The 27502-nt window shown below is 35.7% G+C and overlaps 1 protein-coding gene, 1 long non-coding RNA gene and 1 pseudogene across 2 annotated transcripts; 1 reads left to right on the top strand and 2 right to left on the bottom strand.

The window, feature by feature from the left end:
* The window catches only part of LOC118046070 (probable plastid-lipid-associated protein 4, chloroplastic), a 30438-nt pseudogene extending 20893 nt beyond the window's left edge, over window positions 1-9545 (bottom strand).
* On the bottom strand, window positions 4850-7861 carry LOC140954313 (uncharacterized). The gene is made up of 2 exons (XR_012169416.1): window positions 7346-7861; window positions 4850-5090 (listed from the first exon to the last, which is right to left on the bottom strand). It is a non-coding gene; the product is annotated as an uncharacterized lncRNA (long non-coding RNA).
* A 591-nt stretch (window positions 9546-10136) lies between the features above and the next one.
* On the top strand, window positions 10137-11087 carry LOC118046072 (uncharacterized). The gene has a single exon (XM_035054830.2). It carries the CDS (start codon window positions 10569-10571, stop codon window positions 10929-10931), a length of 363 nt encoding a protein of 120 aa, XP_034910721.1. The 5' UTR covers window positions 10137-10568; the 3' UTR covers window positions 10932-11087.
* Window positions 11088-27502: the final 16415 nt, after the last annotated feature.

The following is a 27502-nucleotide window of genomic DNA, read 5'->3' as shown; positions in this document are numbered from 1 at the left end:
ATACAACAGCGGGCTCCTATCAACGGAACCCATGGGTACTCACCACAGTATGCCAGATAAGATTTGAAGTAAGAGTATCGACTCCTCCAATGAAACTGATATTTACTTAGACTTTGAAACATTGATTCCCATGTGGTTCTTCCTACTTAGAATTTTTTTCAGCAAAATTTTCCAGCTTAGAATAAAGATGCCATGGGGTACCAATCAAACAAAAAATCTTCCCCTCAATCATATGACTCACAGTCCAGACAAACAACAACTGCAAACAACATCTTAAACGACCCCTTCCAACTTTTCTACAATAATTCAAGGATGAGAAAGTTTCTGCCAATATTGTTGTAGTAGGGTTAATTTTAAGGGTCGCCACACTTTTAAATACATTAACAGCCTCAAAATCGATCATTCCCTCGGCAGATGAGAAAAGAACCAAACCATATATGCCTAAGGCCAAAATTCTCAATCGAATTTCATTGCTTTCATCGTGTAGTCTCCTATTGAATATGGCTTCTAGTACTTTCCAAAACCAACCATGGCTATTTCCTCGTTTGGTCGCCTGTGATTTTGCTAGTTGACAGTCTATCTGAGTAATCCAAGCGAAATTAGAAAGTGCATGCTCTGTATGTGTGTAAAAGTACACCTTTTCTGACTTGGGACAATCTAACAAGGAATCATACTCCTTGATAGTAGGAGTCATATCCACGGTATCAAAAGTGAAGCACCGATATTCTGGATCCCAGAACCCTATCATGGCTTGAAAACAAGCATGTTGGACCCTAATTTTCAGTAAATGTGATAGATCCCCATATTGTTTCTGAAAATCGATTTGATCATGAGAGGATAACCTTTCCCAACAATCTAGCAACTATCATGTACCAAGTGGCCTGTCATCTAATTTAACATGCTCTGGCAACTGAGACTCAAATTCCGATGGCAAACAATCCCCTTCATCATGTTGGTTCAATTCTGATCTGGTCAAAAATTCCTCAATAGTAATGGGTTTTTCCATCTCACACTTCCTATAAGGATCGCTGGAGATTTAATGAGAATATTAAATGTATATGAACATGTATGTTAATGCATTGATATTTGTTTGTGTCCTAAAAGGTATATCCTAGTTGATAGGATCTAGCTCATAAGATTTGGCTCAGTTTATTCTAATCCTAAAGATTTTTTTTGGTTCTTAGATTGCCCAAATTACCTTTAGGGTAGTCGGCCTCTTAACCTTATACAACATGAGTATGGGAAGAAAATTCCACAATACCCATTGCATAGGGTGAGTTACAATCCAAGCGAAAGTTCAAATGAGCATCAGTGGACATAAGTCACACTTGCCACCTGAATCTTTCTTTTCTAATCTTAAAAAGGACGAGCTCGGGTCCAGAGCTTTTATGAGTTCACCGTGAAGTGTGTGAATACACAAATAAATAACATGCATGCATATGCAATCTAAGAAATTGAAATGATTTACAACAAATATCGCATAAAATAAATAGCGCAAATAAAATAAATGCTCAAAAAATAAATAGCAATAAAGAAAACAAATGAAAAGCACACACAAGCAGTTGGTTCAACCCTAGTTCCCAGCGGAGTCGCCATTCTGTCGATACACGATGTCGGGCGATGGCTTCGCTTTTTTTTGTTTATTTTAACAAAAAGATTTTTTTTATTAGGGGAAATGAAGATTTTATTGGAGTCGCCATCTAGTAATATGAGGGAACTAGAAATCCTAAATTAGATACTGGTCCTAGAGATTCGGGTATTGGGTTAGTTATGATTAAGGGAAGGTAGACACCACCCTTAAATCATCCTTTCAAAAGAAAGGTTACCTTTACTTGTGTGTGTTTTTTTATTTCAAATGATATTGTATTTTGAGCTTATTTGTAATTTTATTATTTTTTTTTAAAAATGGTTAACGTCGGTCCCTAAAAATAGAAGACATGTTAAAAATGACATCAGTCCCTAAAAATAGGAGACTCGTCTAAAATATTGACGTTAAATCCTAAAAATGAGATTTACGTCTGATTTATATAAAAAAAAAAAACAAAATTATGGACATAATCCATATTTGTTTGATATTTAAACATTTTTGACATCGGTCCTTTTCTATAAAAAGAGACGTGTCGACAAACAATATTTGTTTATGAAAACAAATATTTTGATGTCATTAAAAAATAGGTATAACTATTCTTGAGAAGTTAGGCTTTGCACCCACGACGGATAATATGATAAGATGGGTGTTGGACCCACGTCGTTTTTTTTATTTTTATTTTTTGTTTTATTTTTTTTACATGCAAGAAAATTTATATACAAAATAAAAAATGTTAGAAATCTAAAAAAGAAATTACCCAAGTGCCACTATATAGGTAAAAGACTGAAATACCCTCGGATTTCTTGAAAACTTACTAAAATGCCAATAGGCGGTGTGTGTGGTCTCAGGCGCGCTACTGTTGGGGGCGGTGAAATTTTCAGGCGAGATTTCCGGCCAACCAATGGTTGATTCTGGTAGATCTAACGGAGAGGATTATGATGGTGGTGGTCTCGACGGCCATTGATGGATGACGAGGGAGAATCGTCGACTTGAAGCTTCGGTGGCCGCCGAAGATCGTGGCCTTTTTCCGGTCAGATGAGGCCGTTAAAACGATGAAAACCGCAGGGGTTTTGCTTTACACCAGGGTAGCTACCTTTCTATGGTGGTCTGGAGGCTTGAGACGGTCGGAAAATGGAGATCGGATGAGAGAGAGGGAGTTGCTAGCGAGAGGAGAGAGAGGGTCTGAGATTAAGCTACGGTGTGAACGCGTGCATGGTACACCGGTGCAGCGGAAGGATGTTAACCGTTGGATTGCGGCTGAACTGATCCTTTGGCTGTGATTGGCTGGATCTGCAGGTTGATCAGACGGTCCGGATTGTCTGGGGTTTGATCCGGTGTGGTGCGGTGCACCGAAAGATCAGTACATCGGGTGACGTGGCACGACATGATCAAAGGTGAGATTATTTCAACAGCTGAGATGGATTGGGGCTTTAATCTAGTGTGGTAAGCTCTATTGTAACTTATTAAATCAAAGGTCCATAACTAACACTATTGAATCCAACGGTTGGGATATGTTTGGTATTTTTTAAATTGTTTTTTTTTTTTTAAACAATATCCTACTCTCGTTAAGAAAAACTAAAAAAAATATGAATAGTGGCAAATCAATTATTTCTCTTCCTTTCTTTTTTTTTTTTTTTTTTTCTCTCCTTCCCTGTGTCGAATTGTGTCGAATTCTCACTAGAATTGTGTCGAATTGTGTCGAATTCTCACTAGAATTCTCACTGGCTATTTATAGCCACTGAGAGGGGACAACGTGTAAAAAATATAATTGTATCCAACCCAACTGCTCCATCGATTATGCAATTACTCCGCTGACAAATTTTTGAATTATTGATTTTGTTTTATTATATATAATAATAAATATTTATATAGGTAAAATTAAAAATTCAAATCAGTATTAGAAAAAAGCCCGTTTCAACGGCAAAAAAAGATATGGAATAAAAAAAAAAACATTTGATGGGTATCAACCTGGTGAACCGGGTCTTGACCGAAAAATAATGGTTTTGTCCCGAAACAACCTGAAAACTCATTTTTTATCCTGGTCGACATGGTTTGACCCATATTAACTCGATGGACTCGGTTTTGATAAAAAATGACGGTTGTGACCGAAAATAACGGTTTTGACCCGAAACGTCATGAAAACTCATTTTTTACCCTAATCGACATGGTTTGACCCGTATTGACTAGGTGAAATCGGTTTTTTATGAAAAATGACGGTTTTGACCGAAAGTGACGGTTTTAACCTGAAACGTCATGAAAACTCATTTTTTACCCTGGCCGACATGGTTTGACCCATATTGACCGGGTGAAATCGGTTTTTATGAAAAATGATGATTATGAACGAAAATGACGGTTTTGACCCGAAACATCATGAAAACTCATTTTTTACCCTGATCGACATGGTTTGACCCAGTGAACTTGATTTTTATGGAAAATGACGGTTTTGACTGAAAATGACGGTTTTGACCCGAAATGTCATGAAAGTTCATTTTTTACCCTGATCGACATGGTTTGACCCGTATTGACCCGGTGAAATCAGTTTTTATGAAAACTGATGGTTTTGACCGAAAATGACGATTTTGACCCGAAACGTCATGAAAACTCATTTTTTACCTTGGTTGACATGGTTTGACCCGGTGAACTCGGTTTTTATGGAAAATGCGGTTGACTCAAGAAAAATATATTTTTTGAATTTTAAACTTTTTTTCTTAATTTTTTTTGGATTTTTATGAATAATAATAGAAATAAAATAACATTCAAGAAAATCTTGGTGAATCCAAAATTAGGTTACAACAAATGATTTCATAACTTCTAGTATGTTCAAGTTATGCTCATTCTCTTTATCAACCACCAATGTCTTCATTACTAGTGCAGGTGTTTATTTAGTTTTATATGTTTCCTTTACCATTACTAAAACTAATAATGATGATGAAAGTCTTCCCCTCTACTTTATAAGTTTTGGGTTTGACTTTTCATTTTATTAGAACCAATATATAGTTAAACCAATTTTTATAGAATTTATAAAAGTTATCCCTAACTAAGTGTTTAGCATCTACATTAAACTGTCAATGCCTCCTAAAAATCAAATTACAAGTATTAATGTCTACTACATCACAGCATTTGCATCTTCTTCTTTTTTTAGCAATTGATTCCATGAAGCCAAGCTCTAAAACTTACCAATATTTTCATAGACTATTTTTTGATCCTCTAACCCCACTTGATAATCTATAAATAGATACTACTGGTAGTCAACGGTGAAAATTAATCACGCAATATATTTCTTATTTGAAACTAAGATTTGATAGATGTTTTATATTACATCTTTCTTATCTTCACTAGACGCTTCCACTAAGAAGACACTCCTTCCTTTAATTTATATTGCCACCAATTTCATCATTATCTTCTCCAAGACGTTGATGTAATCTTTAAGTTTATCACACTTAGTAGTCCAATCAAAGAACTTTTCAATAACAAGATACCTTTTGAAACTAGGGATGCCAACCTACAAACAAAACTCATTAGTATGTGGGTAAAATTAAATTGTCATACATATTCCTACCATAGTTGACAAAGCCTCTAAGATCCTTTGTATCCATATCTTTATTGGTGTCTGGGAATAAGTCGGGCTTTGGTTAGTACGAAGTATATTTTTTTTATCATGTTCCTCTTTATCACCATGATTTATCTTTTCACCACCTATTAGAAATTGCTTAAAATAGTCAATCATGTCATCAAATATCATCTCCATTTGTTTGAACTTCTATCCCATATCTTTCTACGTTTACTCTTAGGCCTTTACAACATTATAGATGACATTTACCCTTGAACCATGCGACTAGGATATTCTTCATCGACTCTATCTATCAATTAGGCCAACTTAATTTTAATGCTATTTGACATGGTGTACAATGAGAACTAGAATTTATCAATTCTAAAAAAACTCTAAAAAGAGTACAGATAACAAAGTTATATAGAAATTCAAAGTTTGAATTTTATTAATAGATAAAACTTATTGTCAACCCTCATTTTCAAGAGTAATTATGCTTGAGTGTTCTATTTCACATCTCATATAGGATAAAGATCACTTGCGTCCCTATCTTATCTCTAATAGTCAGCCTTAGTCCTTTTAAAATCATGCTACTTATTGTTTATTCATCTTTTGCAACTAATTTCATTTAACCAATCTCTAAAACTTAGCATTATCCATGTGGACTAGAGTACTCTTAATAATGCCTGCACAGATATTACTATTAGGGGTAAAAATTGATCTGATAACTCTTCTTTTAAAAAAAAAAAAAAAAAAAAAAAAAAAAAAAAAAACAAGATCTAACAAGTGTTTTGCATTCCCTCTCTCCTATCTCCACTTAATGCTTTCACCAAAAAGACGATCTTCCCTTTAATTTAATTTCCACCAATTTCACAATCCTCTCTCCTAAGATGTTCATGTAATATTTAAGTCTATCACACTCAGTAATCCAATAAAAAAACTCTTCAATATCAAGATCCTTTTTGAAAATAGAAATGTCTATTTAAAAGAGAAACTCATTCGTGTTTGGGTAGCGTTTTCAATACCTATTATTGCCATGTTTGACAAATCCTCCATAATCTTGTTTATCCTTCTTTTTATTGGTGTAGGAGAATAGGCCCCCCTCTCACCATCACAATTTTTATTTGTGTCACCTATTAGCAATTGCTAAAAATTATCAATCATGTCATCAAATATCCTATCTATTCATTTTAACTATAATTCCAAATCTTTTTTCAAATGCCTCCTAGGTCCCCACATCACCCTAGATGACCTTCACCTTTGAACCATGTCACTAGGATGATTATTATTGACTTTGTCCATCAGTCACACTAACATGCTCTAATACCACCTAACAAAACATATGGTGAGAACTATGACTTTTTAACTCTAAAAAACCCTAAAAATAATAAAGATAGCAAATTTGCAGGGAAACTCAAAATTTATATTTTATTGATAAATAATAACTGATTCCAAAATCTCAAAAAAAAAAAAAAAAACATAGTCTAAATAGTCAACCACTACCTAAAATGAAAATAAAAAAACTATAAATCCATAAATGATGTCAAAATAAAAAGAAAATATAATTAGAAAAGACAAAGTTTCCAAAACATAAGCAATCTAAGACAAATCTAGAGGTTTAATCACAAAAGGATTTGACAGTAGCTCTTCAAATAAGATTTTGACCTTGAAAACTACCGTTATAATGTGGACCTCTAAATAAGCTTTTTGAATTAATATGATTTTCGCCAATCGTATACCTAGATCAAAAATTATAGTTCTTTTAAAAATTTTATATATATTTACCCTTTCAAGCTATCTTATTGGGTTTTTGCCATTCAATATTATCTATAAACTTATCAACAAGAAAAATATGACTTGTTCATTTGAGATTTTTAAATTATATACAAAATCTATCTTTATAGTGTTATTAAAAAAATGATTTATTATATTGATATTATTGGTTTGAGCAAATTACACTCTTGATTAACTTTATCAGTAATTAATCAAAATTTAATTTGGTATGATAGGTCATATTTATGTAACGATTTCTATTTAAGCATAGATAATAGCTATCTCTTTGGTCAATTTGTTCGTGAAATTTGATGCGTCTTTTCAAATAAAATAGATTGGGTTTTTATTTTTATTTTTGCCAAAATCAGAACGGTTTTATTGTTGAAAATTGATAAAATGCTATATATATAATAATAGGCAAAGACACTCTTGATTACCTTGTCTTCTCAAATGAATCTTTTCGAGGCAAAATTCGCCATGAAACTACGAACGAGCTCGAACACAGAACAATGCCTCTTGAGCAGCCAGCCATATAGTGGATTTGGGTCAATATCATAATACAGAGAGAAATGTCAAGCATAATAATCATGATCTGAGATTGTGTATTTTATTTTTAATCTGATCTGATATTGTGGGTTTTTTTAAGCTGACAATTTAGAGTAAGCTGACAATTCTTGAATATGTATTACGTGCATGAAATTCCCATCATTAATAAAGGGTTTAATTAATTATATGTGATCAGATTCTGTCTCTAATAGTATGAGTTATACATGTACTGATCTCAAATTACGTTTCCAAAGAGTTATGTTTTTTTTTTCTTCAGGTTTTTACGTACATTTCCAGGTTTTTCAACCTTGTAGGTTTTTTATTTTTATTTTTTTCTATTTTGTGCGCTTTTCAAGTGTCTGAAAATGAAGATTTCCATTGATTTAAAACCAAAGGGACTCCACATATATATAATATATATATATATATATATATATATATAATATATATATATATATATATAGTTTTTTGAAATCATGGGAACTAATTCATTGATAGATTTAGCTGTATAATTTATTTGGATTTGGTTTATTTAAATTTATTATAGTTTTCTGAACCGGGTCATTAATTTAAAAAGTTAACTCAGATTTATTCGGGTCGATCTAATATGTTATTGTCTTGAATGATTTTAGCCAAATTATATTACTATTAGTCATCCAGGATTTTAGGTTATTTTTAAATTTATTGAATTGATGAGGTTATGCCGGTTTAAACCCAACTTTTATACTACTATTTAAAATTTAAATTGTGGTTCTACATTGAAATTATACTTATTAAATTAATATTTTGAATTATAAACGGTTTGAAACGATATGTCAAAACGCTATGAAACTACAACATGAAAAAACAGAACGCTAACTGGAACAGATTTGTTTAAACAAAGCAATTGTAACATGGACTCCACCATTAGCCTGTGAACTCAAGATTCCAACTTCCCCTTTCCTTCCTAGTTTATGTGAAGTTTGCTTACTCATTCACATCAGAGGACAGTTTTCTTTTCTTTATTTTTCTTTTGTAAAGAAGTTTGAAGCATCAAGAAACTAGCTCAGTATTGAATTGAAACATGTCTAGTCCTTTAAAATTCACAGAACGTAACAGGGATAGTGAGAGTAATTCAATAAAGAAGCACTGAAACCATATCATACATAACTGAGAAGAGAAACTTACTTCGTTCCTCCTCCTCTTTTGATAAGCCCAGATGGAGGGATTCACAGAAGGCATCAAAACTGGCCCAGACCTGGAGCAAAACGCAAAGAAAGTTGGTTGCTATACAATACTCCTGCTAAGGAACTTGAAGAAAGAAAGCGATTTGGCATCGCTGCAGCAGCTAGAGAGATCTTGAAAGAGATGCTTAGCTTACCTCTTTACATGTATCAAAAACAAGAGCACCCAATATTCCAAGCTGGTTCACATCCAAGATATTGAAGGAGTCAAAGCAGACGAGAGTGTTGAGGTCAACAGCCAAGTCTCCATGATTTGCTTATTAATTGGATCCACAAAAACAAAGAGGAATACCATGAGAATATTCGAAAGCAATAATTGAAGGAGCTTAAGCCAAGATGCCATTCAATTATTTTGAATAATAATTGACTCACACTCTTGGAACAAGTACAAATAAGTCCTTCTCCTTTATAGTCTGGCTAATCTACCCCCGAGCTTTGTCTTGCCTTGGCCTTTTGCCTTCTCTCACACTGCAGATATAAATCATGCTCGTCTTCTGTTTTCGCAGATACCAAACCCAGTGCTTATATTTGGAATACCATGATTAGAGGCTACTCTAAAGCCAAAATGGGCAATGGTGGCTTCTTGTTTTTCTGCCAAATGCTTCAGAATGGAGCTGAAATGGACTGTAGGAGCTTTGTTGCTGCGCTCAAAGCGTGCGGCGAGCAGTTTTTGAGAGTTTTAGGAGGGAAATCAGTTCATTGTGGTATTCGAAAGATGGGTTTTGTTTCTGCTATGTTGTTTCGAGATGGGTTGGCTCGTTTTTATCCTCGGAGTTTTTCTTTTGGTGTCTAAACTATCTATCCTCGGAGTAAAACGTCATTGCACGCCCATAGCGCTGACGGTCTCGGTCGATGGCACAGACACCATTTATTCTTTGGAGTTTGGACTACCGAGCATTTCAAATCAGTCGAACTCGAAATCCAAACGCGATTACTCGATGCATGCTGAGGAGATCGAGCAAAATTCTAGCATTATTATATTATAAAAAATATATCGTGGACCCTGAATTGAAAATGACTTCGAATTTTGGACACGCATGGAAGGATTTGCCCATCAAAAATATCACAAGAACCTTGTTGCTTATTCGAACAAAAATCTCGCAGAAATCTCAAGAAAACGCAGGATTTGATGAAACTTTGGGCGGACTTAGAGCACATGCCTGCAAGATCAAGAACCAGCTTTATCTAAAATCACAAGAGCCAATAATAATGGCAAAATACAATTAACTGATAATAAATCTTATGCAATGTATTATATAAATCTCCATTTTCATATTTAAGTTGCACACTGTAAAAATTATTGAGCGTGATTAATAACTCCATAAACCTTTTAAAATATAATTTTTAAGAAATATATTTTAATTTATTATTCTTCATGTATGTCTAATAATAAAAAGAACTATTTTCATTTCATAAAATATAATTGAAAAACAAACCTTATTTATTCTTGTAGTTTTTTTATTAAATGGGGTCCTTGGTCATTGCCCATGTTGCCCAAAAAGCTCTAGAAACACTTAGACAAGCATGCAAGATCTTGAGCAAGTGTTTGGTTTTCGCAAGTTAGAACGAACGAGGTGCACGAGAGGCAATACGAGCGTACCTCCTGGCTCATTTAGTCTTTGAAAAAGCTTAGTCATAAGCCTGCGTTTCTCTTGTTCCATTTACAAATAATCCATCAAGATTTAAATAACGCCATGCGAAATCGATCAAATGAACAAGATTTCCGAAATCTCTCGCTCGATGTCTTTCTACCGTGAATACAGTAGCTAGCTAGTTTTTAGTATAAATTACAAGAAACTGTATCAATTCTCCCAGCAAGAAACCATATCAATCCAGCAGATAGCTTAAACATAACCATTTCTCTCTCTTTTTACGACCCTTGAGAAAAAAAATGCAGATCTTCAGCAAAGTGTTGACAGATACTGATGTTCGTTTTCGGTTCTCGTTCCCAGCTCATTGCTTGCAGTACTTAGATTTTGCTGGAAATAATTATGTTGATTTGCATGTTAAAGATAGCTGTGGTGAGCTTCGAGTTATTCGTTGCCGGAAGAGAAATGGAGGATATGACAAGCCAGAGCTTTCTATGGGCTGGCGTGATTTTGTTGCTGATTATGGACTGAGAGTTGGTGACAAGGTTGTTCTTCATCGTGAGGATGACCAGAACCTGGGGTCACAGTTCAGGATTGAAGCTAAGAGGAGGAGTTTCAAGCTGTTTGGTGAGGAGGTTTGGGTTGAAGTGACAAGAGCTGACTAGCTATTATTTGCATGGAGCGTGGCTGTTCGGCCATATCCAGATATATATAGAAGAATGAATTCCCAAGTTTGGCGTTTTTTTGTGTGTAAATTTATGTATGTTTGAGTGTTTGAGTCTAATTAAATAAAAATGTTGCTGTTCTTAGTTTCTTGAATATGTATTACGTGCATGTAATTCTCAGCAATAATGGATTTAACTAATTATATATGATCAGATTCTGTCTCTAACATGTATATATGTACTGATCTCAAATTCCGTTTCCAAGAGTGTTTTTTTTATACGACCATTCAACCATTAAATCAAGCTAAAATTATATTAGAAATCTTCAGATATGTTATGATATTTCAGGTTAAAAATTTAGAAAAACCTTGCAATATTTTCATAATTTTGTTTTCAAAGGTCATTTTTTATGCTTTTTTTTTAAATTAGATTTTTTTTTTTTAATTTCATCATTTAATAATGAATTTATTAAAAATTAAATTGTATAATTTGTTTTGATTTGCTTTATTTGAAGTTATTATAGTCTCATGACCTGGATCATAGATTTGAAAAGTTAATCTAGGTTGACCCAAGTCGATCCAATATGTTTGTCGTTTCAATATTTTTTAAAAAAATTATATGACATTTTGAATTTTTTTTCGTGAAACTATATTTTTATCGGTCATCAAGATTATCTTTGAACTTATCGAATTAATTGGATCATATTGGTCAACTCCAACTTTTTTTATTAGTTTTGAAATTTGAATTTTATAATTTAAATTGAGTTTATATATGGATTTAAGTTGAAATTAAATTTGTTGAATTATATATATATATATATATATATATATATAATATATATATATATATATTCACTCTTAAAATAAAAACCATATGTTGAAATACTATGAAATTAAAATATTTTATTTCAATTGCAAAAACAGAACGCCCGGAATGGATTTCTTTGAGCAAAGCAATTGTAACATGGACTCCACCATTAGCCTAAAAGCTCAAGATTCCAACTTCCCCTTTCTTTCCTAGTTTATATGAAGTTTGATTGGTTTTGTGATGTCTCAAGAGGACAGTTTTTTCTTTTCTTTTGTAAAGAAGTTTGAAGCAAGCAAGCAAACAACCATCAAGAAACATGTCTAGTCCTTTAAAATTCACAGAATGTAATGGGAATAGTGAGAGTAATTCAATAATGAAGCACTGAAACTGAGAAAAGAACATGTCGGCATGCAGCTGGGTGGTGACAGTTGGTGGTTGGCGGCTGGTCGGTGACAGCTGGTGGCTAGGCAGTAGTTGCCTTCCTTGACCTTCTAGATTTATTGAGTTTAATGCAACAAATCTCCCCTTTAAACTCAATCAAGGGATGTTATGCCATTTTCAACTGGAGTTGATACCGGATTGCAGCTTTCCATCTTGAACCTTTTAAGAATATCTTTGGCATAACCGCTTTGGGATACAAAAATCCCTTCTTCTTTCTGCATTACTTCTAAGCCAAGAAAATGTGACATTAGACCAATGTCTGTCATCTCAAACTCTTGTACCATGCTTTTCTTGAAGTCTTCAAACATGGTAGGATTGTTGCTGGTGAATATCAAGTCATCAACATTTAGTCACGCAAATAATATGATGTCATTTGCTTCTTTCTTCTTGGACATTTTCACATAGGCAATTAATCTCCCATTGTAGTCTGTAATTGTTAGATGACAATTCTTCATGAAAAGTGTATAACCTTTCTCCATAAGTTGACCTATACTTATCAAGTTCTGCTTTATGGATGGGGTATAGTAAACATCAGCGATGTAGCTATGATCGTCGTTCTTCAACTTGATTGGGATGTTACCTTTACCTTTGAATAGAACTTTTGAGGTATCTCTAAAAGTAACTAGACCTTGTATGGTCTCATCTAGATCACCAAATAAATCTCGTTGACCACACATGTGATTGCTGGCTCCAGAATCTAGATACCAAATATTCTTTTATTTCTCTCTAAGTCCTTGTTGGACAAATAATGCAGCTGCTCCTTTGCTGTTGACATCCTTCTCTGCATAGTTGGCTTGCTCACGTACCTCTAATGGGGCTTTCCTTTGACATTCAATGCTATAGTGCCCAAATTGATTGCAACTATAACATTGGATATTCCTCTTGTCACGGTTATTGTAACTGCTTCCTCTTCCTCTAGGAGTGAATGCTTGTTGTCCTCGACCTCCTCTGGTGGTGTTTCTACCACCTCTTCCTCTAAAACCTGTATTCCAAGATCTTCTTCCTTGAAATCGTTGAAATCCTCCTCGTGTTTGTTGACTTCTTGCTTGAGTGGTATATCCACTTGTTGAAGTCTCCTGTTGCTCATATTTGTCTTTGAGAGACAACTTTGCTTGTAAGGCATGCTTAGTGGCCTTATCTCCATTTCTTTTTACAATCTTTTACTTATGAGCTTGCAAAGAACTCATAAGCTCATCCACTATCAATTTGTCCACTTCTTTGGACTCTTCAATAGCAACAACAACAAAATCAAATTTTGGATCTAGGGATCTCAAAATTTTCTCAGTAATTCAAGAATTTGTGATGGCTTCTCCATTTCTTCTCATCTGATTGACTATCACCATAATTCTTGTGTGATAATCAGAAATAGATTCTGAGGACTTCATTTGCAATAATTCAAACTCACCTCGCAAAGATTGAAGACGAATCTTCTTGATTCTGTCAGCACCTTTGTATTTTTGTTGGAGAGCCTACTATATTTCTTTTAATGTTTCTGCGGAAGCAATGATCTCAAATATGTCTTCATCAAGACCATGATAGATGATGGTCTTTGCTTTGTTGTCTTTCTTTCTATTGCCTTTTAGGACTTGCTTATGTGCCTCTTGTAGAGCATCTTTTAATTATTTGGACTTTGGTTCGTCATAACCATATTGCACAATATCTATACATTCTTATGAACCACGGAATGTCTTCAATCTGATGCACCAACTATTATACTTTTTATAGTCAGTTTTCTCTTTGAATGACTATATCACCTTTTGGGAGTTGAATTTGGCAAAATGAACACTATAGATCGATCCTAAATGCTCAAAATAGTAAGGAATCAGTCTGACTTTGTTGAAATTAGGTCAGAAATGGGGTGAACAAGCATGTATGTCGGGCGGTTGGCTGGGGTTGAACCAGGAATATTCTAGGGAATATTCTATCGGCTCACTGGTGCAAAAATCAACTTCATCGAAGACGGAGGTAGCCCACATGTGCCGCCTGAAAGTTCGATCACTATAACCCACACGCAGTGACGCACCCAAAGGAAGAAGACGAGTGGAGTTCACGGGCGCCATATTTGAGCCGCGTCGAGCCGTTTAAACCGCCTAAGTCACCACCTAGCCGAGCTGCTCACCAGTCGCCAGCCGAGCCGATAGAATATTCCCTAAAATATTCCCGGTTCAACCCCAACGAATCGCTCAACATACATAATCGGTTTTTTGACCGGTTCACCCTATTTCTGACCCAATTTCAACAAAGTCAGATTGGTTCCCTACTATTTTGAGCATTTCAGATCGATCTACAGTGTTTGTTTTGCCAAATTCAACTCTTAGAAGGTGATATAGTCATTCAAAGAGCAAAATAACTACAGAAAGTACACAAACACTCATCCAGAAGCTAACCAAAGACAACTATAATAGTTGGTGCATCAGATTAAAGGTATTCCATGGTTCACAAGAGTGTATAGATATTGTGCAATATGGTTATAACGAACCAGAGTCCAAAGAATCAAAAAATGCTCTACAAGAGGCACAGAAGCAAGTCCTAAAAGCCAATAGAAAGAAAGACAACAAAGCAAAGACCATTATTTATCAAGGTCTTGATGAAGACACGTTTGAGATCATTGCTTCTGTAGAAACAACAAAATAAATAAGGGAGGCTCTCCAACAAAAATACAAAGGTGCTGACAGAATTAAGAAGATTGGTCTTCAATCTTTGCGAGGTGAATTTGAATTATTGCACATGAAGTCCTCGGAATCTATTTCTGATTATCACACAAGAATTATGGTGATAGTCAATCAAATGAGAAGAAATGGAGAAGCCATCATAGATTCTCAAATTACTGAGAAAATTTTGAGATCCCTAGATCCAAAATTTGATTTTGTTGTTGTCGCTATTGAAGAGTCCAAAGAAGTGGAAACACCACCAGAGGAGGTCGAGGACAACAAGCATTCACTCCTAGAGGAAGAGGAGACGGTTATAATAACCGTGACAAGAGGAATATCCAGTGTTATAGTTGCAATCAATTTGGGCACTATAGCACTAAATATCGAAGGAAAACTCCATTAGAGATACGTGAACAAGCCAACTATGCAGAGAAGGATGTCAATAACAGAGGAGGAGCTGCATTATTTGTCCAACAAGGACTTGGAGAGAAACAAGAGAATATTTGGTATGTAGATTCTAGAGCCAACAATCACATGTGTGGCCAACGAGATTTATTTGGTGATCTAGATGTGACCATACAAGGTCTAGTTACTTTTGGATATACCTCAAAAGTTCCATTCAAAGGTAAAGGCAACATCCCAATCAAGTTGAAGAATGGCGATCATAGCTACATCGCCGATGTTTACTATGTCCCAGCCATAAAGCAGAACTTGATAAGTATAGTTCAACTTATGGAGAAAGGTTATACACTTTTCACACAGAATTGTCATCTGACAATTACATACTACAATGGGAGATTAATTGCCTATGTGAAGATGTCCAAAAATAGGATGTTTCCTTTAAACATCCAATATGATGCAGCAAAGTGTTTGAGTGCCATTACCAACAGTGAAGAGTGGCTTTGACACCTGCGGCTTGGACATCTGAATTTCACGAGTTTGAAGATGCTAGCAAGCTAGAAGATGGTCAAAGGTATGCCTCACATTGATCATCCAGATGAAATCTGTGAGAGTTGTGTCCTTAGCAAACATCATAGATCCAGTTTTGCCAAAGAAGTCAACTAGAAACCAAATAGGCCACTGGAGTTAGTGCATACAGATGTCTGTGGTCCCATAAAGCCTATGTCGACTGGACAAAATAGGTACTTCCTTACTTTTATTGATGATTTTAGTAGAAAGACATAGATATACTTTCTGAAGAGGAAGTCAGAAGATTGTTTTAAAAATTTTAAAGCAATTATTGAGAAGCAAAGTGGTTATATGATCAGAACCGTGAGATCTGATCAAGGTGGAGAATACACTTCAAATGATTTTGAAGTCTTTTGTACACAACAAGGCATCAGACATCATAAAACACCAGCTTATACACCACAACTGAATGGTGTAGCTGAGAGGAAGAATTGAACAATTCTTGACATGGCAAAAAGTCTACTCAAAGCAAATAAGCTACTCAAACAATATTGGGCTGAAGCTGTATTATGTGCAGTGTATCTACTGAATCGCTGCCCAACTAGAAGTTTGCAAGTTGTCACTCCGGAAGAAGCATGAAGTGGTCATAAACCAAGTGTTACTCATCTACGAGTCTTTGGTTGTGTGGCATATGCAAAGGTCCTAGATGCAAGAAGGACCAAACTCGATGATAAAAACGAGAAATGCATCTTTGTTGGATATGGTGATAGAAGGATGGGATACAAGCTGTATAATCCCATCACAAAGAAGGTAATTATGAGTAGAGATGTTATCTTTAAATAAGATAAATCTTGGCAATGGAATGATGACCAAGAAGCAGTCAAATGGATTAGCACTGATTTGATCCTTGAAGACGAAGAAGTACCAACAGTACTTGCAGAAGGTCCAATATTGCCAGCAAATGAGCCACAAAGTCCGGTACACAGATTCCTTGTATTCAATAGGAGAAACACACCAGAATCATCATCAACACCACCATCAGCATCCTCATCAGAAGAACCTAGTAGGATGAGAAATCTAAAAGAGTTGTACGATGCCACTCAAGTCATGGAAGATACAACTCTATTTTGTTTCTTCGCAGATAGTGACCCACTTAGCTTCAATAAAGCTATCACATAAGAGAAATGGATAAAAGCAATGGATGAAGAAATACATGCCATTGAGAAGAATGATACCTGGAAGCTGACTAATCTACCAGAAAACAAGAAAGCAATAGGTGTCAAATGGGTCTACAAGACGAAGAAGAATGCAAAAGGAGAAGTACAAAGATACAAAGAAATATCAGTGGCTAAAGGCTACAAACAGAGAGAAGGCATTGACTATCGAGAAGTATTTGCTCCAGTAGCCCGGCTAAAGACAATCAGACTGATGATCTCACTAGCTGCACAACATAAATGGAAAATCTATCAACTTTATATGAAGTCAGCATTTCTGAATGGCTTCCTAGAATAAGAGATCTATGTTGAACAACCACTTGGATACATTGAAGCTGAAAATAAAGGCAAGGTATACAAGTTGAAGAAAGCTCTCTAGATTTGATGCAAGCTCCGCGTGCTTGGAATACCAGAATTGACAGGTATTTTCAAGATAATGGATTTGAAAAATATCCATATGAACACACAATATATGTGAAGAAAGAAGCAAAATGGCAGCATATTATTTGCGTGCCTATATGTTGATGACTTGATATTTACCAGCAACAATAAATGTGAAGAAAGAAGCAAGTAGAAAGCTTACGGTACTTGACATGTACCAGACCGGATATACTCTACGGAGTTGGACTTATCAACATATATATGGAGACACCAGACCAATCTCACTTGAATACAGCCAAGAGAATTCTTCGTTACATCAAAGGCACAATAAATGAAGGTATGTTTTATACCTTAAGTAAAAACTTCAATCTTGTAGGCTACTCGGATAGTGATTGGGGTAGAGATCTAGATGAAAGGAAAAGCACAACAAGGTTTGTCTTTTTCATGGGAGATACATCTTTCACATGGTCATCCAAGAACCAATCAATTGTAACGTTATCAAGCTGTAAAGCTGAGGATGTTGCTGCCAACTCAGCCGTATGCCATTTAATATGGTTCAGGAATGTGCTGAAGCATTTAGGATTTCCTCAAGAAAATCCTACAGAGATTTATATTGACAATCGATCAGCTATTGCATTGGCAAAGAACCCGGTGTATCATGAAATAAGTAAACACATTGATATGCGTCATCATTTTATCAGAGAGCATGTGAAGAATAAAGTCGAACTAATACCCTGCAAAACAAATGATCAAGTTGCAGATATCTTTACAAAGCCATTGAAGGGAGAAATATCTATCAGATTAAAGTTCATGCTTAGCATGACATCCCTCAATTGAGTTTAAAGGAGAGATTTTTTGAATTAAACTCAATCAATCTAGAAGGTCAAGGAAGGCAACCACCGCCCAACCACCAGCCACCAGCTGTCACCGACCAGCCACCTAGCCGCCAGCTATCAACTGTCATCACCCAGCAGCATACCGACAGCCGCCTTCACACTTGAAGTTTGATTTTTTTCTTATTCTCAATTTATGTATAAATAGGCAGCTAAGTTTATGTTATTATGAGTGAAGAGTTTAGAGAGAAACACTAGAAAGAAAGAGAGAGGGTGTGTATTAAGCTTTTGTGTTATTTTCTTATTGTAAGCTTCTTGTTCTTGAAATAAAATTTTGTGTTTTATCCCCTCTGAGTGTTTCAAAGCTACCACCAGTGGTTTCTCCCACCAATAGTGCTCTCTGCTTGTGGTCAATTGGATTGCTTGGAATTTGGTCGGTGAATCCATTGAAACTACACCATCGTTACAAAACACAACGAATCAGTGTGATCATAGCCAACGCGTTCATTGACATGTATTGCTAAATATAGGGTCATACATGAAGCTAGAAATAGGGAGTGTCAACGTTTGGATCGGTCATCAAAACCAATTCTAGATTTGTCTAACGGGATCCTGTTGACTCTCGAATATTTTTTTTTTTATTGTTTCTACTATGTGTATGCCATTATGGAAACCCAATAGTGGGACTAGAGCCTTCATTAGATAAATTAGGATTGTTTGATCACATGTTTTAATTTTTATTAGTGTTAATTAGAAATTAATTTTATGTGCGAAATAAAGATTTTTTTTTCTGAAAAGTCAAATTTTCTCATGATTTTTTGAAATCAGATTTTTTTACAAAACAAGTATATGTAGCGATGTCTAACGTTGTCATTGGTAGCAGCGCCAGGCGTGCTAGATGTTGCTGGCAGTGTTGAGCCTCGTGTGCATGTAGGCACCAATGACCTTGGCTGTTGTTGCTTGGTGCAACGATAGCCTTGGCTGTTGCTAGAAAGCACACTGGTAGCAAGGGCAAGGTGCCTTGTTGGCGGCACATAGAAGACAAATGGGAGATAGAGATGGTTTTAGGGTTTTAAGGTATTTTACCACTTTAACCCTCCCTTTTTGTGTTATGGACCATATGGTTTATTTTAATTTAAAATACCCTTTTACCCTCCTCTTTATGCTAGGGGTGTTAATACCTTCTCTAGCCATAACCAGTGCTTTACCCTTGGATTTTCTGATAAGAATAGTATATACTCGAGTTTTCTAGTGACCCTAAACCAAACAACTAAGTGGCAACTCTCATACCTCCTGACGCATGTCACACGTGTACAGCGTCGTGGCGAAAATATATGTCCCACTTTAAATCTAAAATGTAAATCTATATCTATTTAGCAAATATAGGGAGACAAGAAATTCTTGTTGTTTATTGGTAGAAAATGGAATGGGAGTCGCCACCTAGTATTTTGGTCACTAGGAACCCTAACTGGTCTCAGAGATCGGGTACGGGGACTGGTTGCATAAAGGGAAAGTATTAGCACCCCAAATACGCCTTACCTAAGGTAAGCTGCATTGTTTAATTGTCTGATAAAAAAGCTAAGATGTTTATCCTATTCTAATTGTTGGTCTGTTTCAGATTCAAGAAAAGTCCTCCTCAATAAGGAGGTCCATATCTTATCGGGTAAAATCATAACCGTTCTACCGTCTATAAATATATATATATATATACATAAAAACTATATTTTTAATATCAGGAATACGTTTTTACGTATAAATTCATAATCCCCAATACTAGAAGAAGACAAAAAGATTTTTTTAGAATTTTTGAAATATTGGCCTAGTTCTCGTGGTTCTAACAAACTTGTTGTTAAAGCCAAAATGCATGCTAAGACATATATTTTTTTGAAATTTCTTTTGTGGTATGAAAAATATGATGTGATGATTTTTTCTTTATTTTGGAGAGACTAGGTCGTATGCATTAAAACAAAAACATTATATATATACACACACACACACATACACTTTTTTATGTCTGATGAAAATCGAGTATTTTTAATACTGGATTTGTATCTTTACGGTATAAAATACAAACCAATATTAAGCCATTTTGATAAAAAAAAAATATGCAGGAAAATCAACAATATTTTTTATTTTTTTTTTTTTTTTTAATGTTTTGACAAAAACCAGGTATTTTAATACTGGATTTGTATCTTTATGATATAAAAATAAAAACCAATGTTAAGCTATTTTGATAAAAATATGCAGGAAAATCAACAATATTTTTTCAGGATTTTTCAGATTTTTTCTAATTATTATTTTATATATATCTATATATATAAATAATATAAAACATTATAATATATAATATTAAGTGGGCTGGGCTGGGCTAACTGGGCCGGACTCAGCCCCAAAAAAGGGTTGGGCCGATCTCGGCCCAAAAGGGGATTGAGCCGATCTCGGCCCAACAAAATCTCTCTTTAGTCTGGGCCAGACCCGGCCCAGATAGCAAGGCTGGGCCAGAATCGGTCTGGCCCACAAACACATCAAAGTTGGGCCAGAAGCAGCCTGGCCCAGCGAAAGAAACCCATTAGTGTTGGGCCAGAACCAACCTGGCCCAGTTCCAAGAAAACCAACAGGGGGGAATTATTTTTCCCCTCCCCTTCTCCTGCATGCAGGAGGAAAACGCATACAGTGAAAAAAAAAATGCAGGGGGAAGAAGACTTTACCTGGCGCGGAGGAGGCGGTGCTGCTAGTCGGACTACTTTGTTGGTGGTGCTGCGGTGGAGGCCGGTGGCGGTGTCGTGGCTCACGGACGGCGACTCCTAGCAGCGGTGCTACTGTTTCAAGCGGCGGAGGGAGAGGTTACTGCTCTTCCTTTCTCCTCCGTGTGCTTTCCTCTTCGTTTTGTTTTCGGTGGTTTCCCTTTATCCTCCTGCTGTGTTTTTTTTTTTAAGTTTTCTACCTTGTTTCAAACTTTTTCCTCCCTTTCTGTTTTGGGTTTACTATTGGTTCTCTCTTGTTCGGTCCTTTCTCTCTCCTTTTGGTTCGCTTTTTTTGTATTCGATTTTTCACCCCTCTTTTCGGTTCGTCCTCTCCCCTCTATGTTGGTGTTGACCCTTTATTTATTGAGCCAAAGCAGCGGGGCTAATTATTGTGACGCATGGGGCAGGGCAGCACCGGTCGGTTTGCCAGTGGGTACCGCTGGCAAGGCGCGGCTCCCCTGGCTCCTCATCATCAAAGGGCATGGGCTTTGGGTCTTTGGCAGAGCACGCGGGGAGAGAGAGAGGCAAAAAAACAAAACTTTTCTTTCTTCCCCTGCTGCACGTTCAGGGAAAGAAGAAAGAGGAACAGTGTTGTTCAAAACGACACCGTTATGGTCTCTCTCTTTTTTCTTTTCTTTTTTTCAACATGAAACGGCGTCGTTTTATACAAAATGCGTCGTTTCATTTAAATAAAACAAGGCGCCAGAACGCGTCAATTTTCAAATCAGCCCTTAATTATCTTTTGTTCATTTCAATTGCATCCCTTTCAACTTCCGTCTTCGCCCCTATAGTTGGCCGCGTTTTTCACTTCAGTCCTTAGCCTTTGATTTATGCAATTGCCCTCAATTGATCAATAAACTTCCAATTTCTTCAATTTGGCCCCTGATTTTGTTAATTACAGCCTCTATATTTACGCGTCTTTTCCAATTTGGTCCTTGGTTTTGGATTTTCTCAATTAAGTCCCTAATTGGCCATTAAACTTCAATATTTATGCAATTAAGCCCCTGATTTAACCAAATAAACTCTTAAAAATTATAATTTGACGCCAGAACTTTAATTTCTTCCAATTAAAGCCCAAATTGACTTAAAAATCCATTTTTCTTGCAATCAAACCCTCTATAAATTCAATTAAACCTTTAATAAAATCCAATTAAGTCCATAAACATCCAGTTTTGGACTTTTCTCCTCAAAATTGAAATTTTCTTTTCCAACAGGGCTCTCATCATTCAAGAATATATTGTCAAAATTTCCATCATTGTATTTTTAACCTCCTTAACCAATTTTTCTGACCATTTTCTGAGCGCTCCGCCTCCTATTATTTTTTCTAATTTCTTCTGGCTATTTATTTATTTATTTATTTATATTATTATTATTATTATTATTATTATTATTATTATTATTATTTTATTTTATTTTATTATTATTATATTTTTTATTTTTATTTTTGTGTGGGGACCCAAAAATGGGTTACAACAGATGCCCTCTCTTTATAATATTTACGGAGCAGAGGTTTTGCGCAGTAAGTTTTATAAAGATAAACCAAAATTGAACTTCCAAAACTGATCTTGTCGAAGCTTGATCGATCTGATACCTTATCTTTACAGCAATCCTCAGCCCAAAAACTATGATCAAAACTTAGTCATCTCGAGATCCCAATCTGGCGATCTTCTGAATTCTAACTTTAGTTTGATTAACATGGAATTCCATCCGAGATCCCTTCCGGCGATCTCTTTTAACTAAAAAATCTATATTTGTAGTTTGGCCAACCTGAAATCTCATATGACGATTTCCTTTAGCCAAAGCTAATATCGGTGTTATGGTTGGGTTAACCTGAGATCCCTTCTGGCAACCTCCTTTAACCAAAACCAAAAATCTATAATTATAGCTCAATCAATCTGGAATCTCATCTGGCGATTCCCTTTAACCAAAAATAAAATATGAGATCCCTTTTGGCGACCTCCTTTAATCAAAGCGGAAATATAAGATCCCTTCTGGCGACCTCCTTTAACCAAATCTGAAATATGAGATCCCTTCTGGCGACCTCCTTTAACCAAAACCAAAAAACTATATTTGTATCTCGATCAACCTGGAATCCCATCTGAAGATTCCCTTTAACCAACGCTGAAACATGAGATCCCTTCTGGCGACCTCCTTTAACCAATATCAAAATATGAGATCCCTTATGGCGACCTCCTTTAACCAAAACCAAAAACTATATTTATATCTCGGTCAACCTGGAATCCCATCTGGCAATTCCCTTTAACCAACGCTGAAACATGAGATCCCTTCTGGCGACCTCCTTTAACCAATATCAAAATATGAGATCCCTTCTGGCGACCTCCTTTAACCAATATCAAAATATGAGATCCCTTCTAGCGACCTCCTTTAACCAAATCCAAAAAACTATATTTGTAGCTTAATCAACCTGAAATCCCATCTGGCGATTCCCTTTAACTAAAGTTGAAATGTGAGATCCCTTCTAACGATCTCCTTTAACCAAACCAAAATATGAGATCCCTTCTGGCGACCTCCTTTAAGCAAAACCAAACAACTATATTTATAGCTCAGTCCACCTTGAATCCCATCTGGCGATTCCTTTTAACCAAAGTTGAACCATGAGATCCCTTCTGGCGACCTCTTCTAACCAAAGCTGAAACATGAGATCCCTTCTAGCGACCTTCTTTGATCAAAGCTGAAATATGAGATCCTTTCTAGCGACCTTCTTTGATCAAAGCTGAAACATGAGATCCCTTCTGGCGACCTCCTTTAACCAAAATCAAAAAAACTATTTTTGTAGCTCGATTAACCTGGAATCCCATCTGGAATTTCCTTTAACCAAAGCTGATATCGATGTCGTTCTTCCTGATGGCAGGGTTTGAACCCTTCATTTTCTTTTGAAAATTTCTTAATAGGTTATTCTCACTTTATTGTTGTTCCAGAATCGAAACGTGATTCTTTGTTATCATCAACTCAGTGATTCTTTCTCCATCCATAATTTTGTTGGATTATGTTAAGGATTCCTCCTATAACAATTCAAAAAATATATATATGCAATGATTTATGATTAGATGCCATGCATGCATTCTTACCTGGTTTTGAAACATAGGCCCCATCATCTTTTTCTATTTCATGAAACTCCCTCTTGACATGAGCTTGCTTTTGAAGTCGTATGATGGATTCATTTCTCGTGTTGCCTCTTTTTACCAATCATATCTTTGAGAAGAAATCTTCGACTTTTTACAAGTAGCTTTTTTTTCAAAATGTGTGACTTGTCAATGCCTTCTTTGTCATGCTTTTGTCAAATGCTTTAACTTTATCTTTTTCAAATCTACAGGCTCTCATCCCATTTTAAAATCACGTAAAACTTTTCATGAAATATCTTTTATAGCCCCCAGTGTGGGGTTTGATCCTAGTCTGGGATTTTATAAAGAAGAAATTCATTTCGGCACAAACGGGATCGCCAACAATAACTTTTTAGAGAGTGAAAGGATAATGATTTTTTTTTTATTTCAAAATGCACATTGTTAGAATTGATAAACTCTATTTTTATCTTGAAAGAAATTTATAGGTGATTTATCAATTCATTATGCTATCCAGAGGTACAATTGTACTTCAAGGGTAGCTTTTTAAAAAAAAATTCATCTTTGACTGATTTATGATACTATCCTTGTAACCACTCAACCTTGTTTAAAAAGTGCATAATCTCATCGTTTATTTAAAGAAAAGGTGGGCTCAAAGACACACAAAATCTGGCTGACATCATGAGCCTTGATTGTCAACTAGAGAAAATAAAAGCAAATAAAAGCAATGACAAAAGCATGCTAAGTCAAATAAAGTCGGTTTACATTTTGAAAACTACGGGAACTTTTTGGGTCACCTCATTTTGAAACTTCTCACCTTGAGCCAACTTGCGCACAAAGGTCTTGGCGGAGACTTCTTCTAGTGTGTGGACAGTCAATCGTGGCAGTGTTTCATCTTCCTTCCCCACCTATGTTTCCTTGTCATCATCTCCTTCGATCTCACCTTCTTCATTATTGACAATTCTTGACCAAGGTTTTCCAACCCTTTATCCATTATTACTTGCGTCATGACTAGGCAATGGTTTTGAATTGATGTTGGGTGTGTCTTCAAATGACACCCATCCTATCTTGATGAGCTCCAACAACCTTTTCTTGAACGCGTAGCATGTTTCAAGACCATGCCCGGGGATACCAGTATGGTACTCGCAAGTCAACTCGAGCTTGTACCAGATGGGGAATGGTGGTTGTAGTGGTAATGTGGGGATAGGAGCTATTTGTCCAATGCTCCGCTGTTAAGTCAACAGTGATTGGAGGATGAGTTGGCTGGATAGGGGTGATAGGCACAAAATGTTGTTCATTGGCCGAGTTTGCCCCCTGGTTTTGAGATGCTTGAGGGACGTGAGCTGCTGGTGCTCCTTCAGGTGGTTGTGTTGATGTTCCTTCCCCATTCTTAGCTCTTAGAAGTTGCTCGAGTAGGTCGGTCAGCCGAGCAACTTTGTTTTTTACGGATTCCAACTCGGTCTGATAATATGACTCTAAGTGTGCTCTTTCTTCGTTCTCCATCCTTGATCTGCACCGAGTGTGGTGGACTTTAGATGTGGGACCTATGTTTCACGATCTGGAATGCATATGATAATTTAAAAAAATGCATGATGAAAATATGATGCACATGTGATGTGTATTTTTTTTAGAGCTGATTCATGACTTTTGTAATCCTTTTACCAAGTTCTTATCATAACAGCTTACTAAAACAAAAAATGATTTCATCTCAAAAACTTGTATTGATGAGTTTAACATTATTAATCTTGATGCAAATGAAAGTAAGATACACATTCTCAGAACAAGTTCTATTTATTAAGTGAGAATGGGTAGGTTTTCTATCTGGTCTTGAAGGGTCTCATATATGCTCAGTGACGTTCTTCGTAAAGACATTATAGAGGCGTTGCAAGGAACAGTTAAGGCACGTATGCCCACCATTGCCAAGCAGGCACTCGGATATGAGTTGGGTGTTTCACGCATCTGAACCCTGACCAATAGTCTTAGGGCAAATCGCTAATTCCCCACTTAACTTAAGGCTTGTGTGTGCTTCTCAAAATAAAAGCAAGTGATGCATGGGACAATTTTATACAATGCATGAATAATACGAGTAAAATTAAAAAATACGCAAATAAATAAAAGGAAATGCATATTAACAATAAACATACAAAAGCACAAACAAATCAGACAAAAACAAAGCTTAGTCTACAAGGTCCCCAGTGGAGTCGTCATTTTGTCACACGTGTGCGGTGTCGCGGCGAAAATATATGTCCCACTTTAAATCTAAAATGTAAATCTATATCTATTTGGCAAATATAGGGAGACAAGAAATTCTTGTCGTTTATTGGTAGAAAATGGAATGGGAGTCGCCACCTAGTATTTTGGTCACTAGGAACCCTAACTGGTCTCAGAGATCGGGTACGGGGACTGGTTGCGTAAAGGGAAGGTATTAGCACCCCAAATACGCCTTACCTAAGGTAAGCTGCATTGTTTGATTGTCTGATAAAAAAGCTAAGATGTTTATCCTATTCTAATTGTTGGTCTGTTTATGATTCAAGAAAAGTCCTCCTCAATAAGGAGGTCCTTATCTTATCGGGTAAAATCGTAACTGTTCTACCGTCTATATATATATATATATATATATATATACATAAAAACTATATTTTTAATATCAGGAATACGTTTTACGTATAAATTCATAATCCCCAATACTAGAAGAAGACAAAAAGATTTTTTTAGAATTTTTGAAATATTGGCCTAGTTCTCGTGGTTCTAACAAACTTGTTGTTAAAGCCAAAAATGCATGCTAATACATATATTTTTTTAAAATTTCTTTTGTGGTATGAAAAATATGATGTGATGATTTTTTCTTTATTTCGGAGAGACTAGGCCGTATTCATTAAAACAAAAAAATTTATATATATGATGTCTTGACGAAAATCGGGTATTTTAATACTGGATTTTTTTCTTTATGGTATAAAAAATACAAACCAATATTAAGCCATTTTGATAAAAATAAGCAGGAAAATCAACAATATTTTTTAAGGATTTTTTAGAATTTTTGAAAGCAAAAACATTTTTAATTTTTAATTTTTTTTTGATGTTTTGACGAAAACCGGGGTATTTTAATACTGGATTTGTATCTTTATGATATTAAAATACAAACCAATGTTAAGCTATTTTGATAAAAATATGCAGGAAAATCAACAATATTTTTTCAGGATTTTTCAGAATTTTTTTAATTATTATTATTATTATATATATATATATATAATATAATATAATATAAAACATTATAATATATAATATATAATATTAAGTGGGCTGGGCTGGGCTAACTGGGCCGGACTCAACCCCAAAAAAGGGTTGGGCTGATCTCGACCCAAAAGGGGATTGAGCCGAACTCGGCCCAACAAAATCTCTCTTTAGTCTTGGCCAGACTTGGCCCAGACAGCAAGGGTGGGCTAGAATCGGTCTGGCCCACAAACACATCAAAGCTGGGCCAGAAGCAGCTTGGCCAGCGAAAGAAACCCAC

Source organism: Populus alba, chromosome 3 (assembly GCF_005239225.2).
Source record: "Populus alba chromosome 3, ASM523922v2, whole genome shotgun sequence".
Lineage (NCBI taxonomy): Eukaryota > Viridiplantae > Streptophyta > Magnoliopsida > Malpighiales > Salicaceae > Populus > Populus alba.
Note: the sequence above shows the minus strand (reverse complement) of the source record. Positions and strands in the feature narration are given on the sequence as shown.

What these genes read in the sequence shown, in the direction of transcription:
- LOC118046072 (XM_035054830.2), top strand. Translation starts at nt 10,569, where the DNA reads ATGCAGATCTTCAGCAAAGTGTTGACAGATACTGATGTTCGTTTTCGG.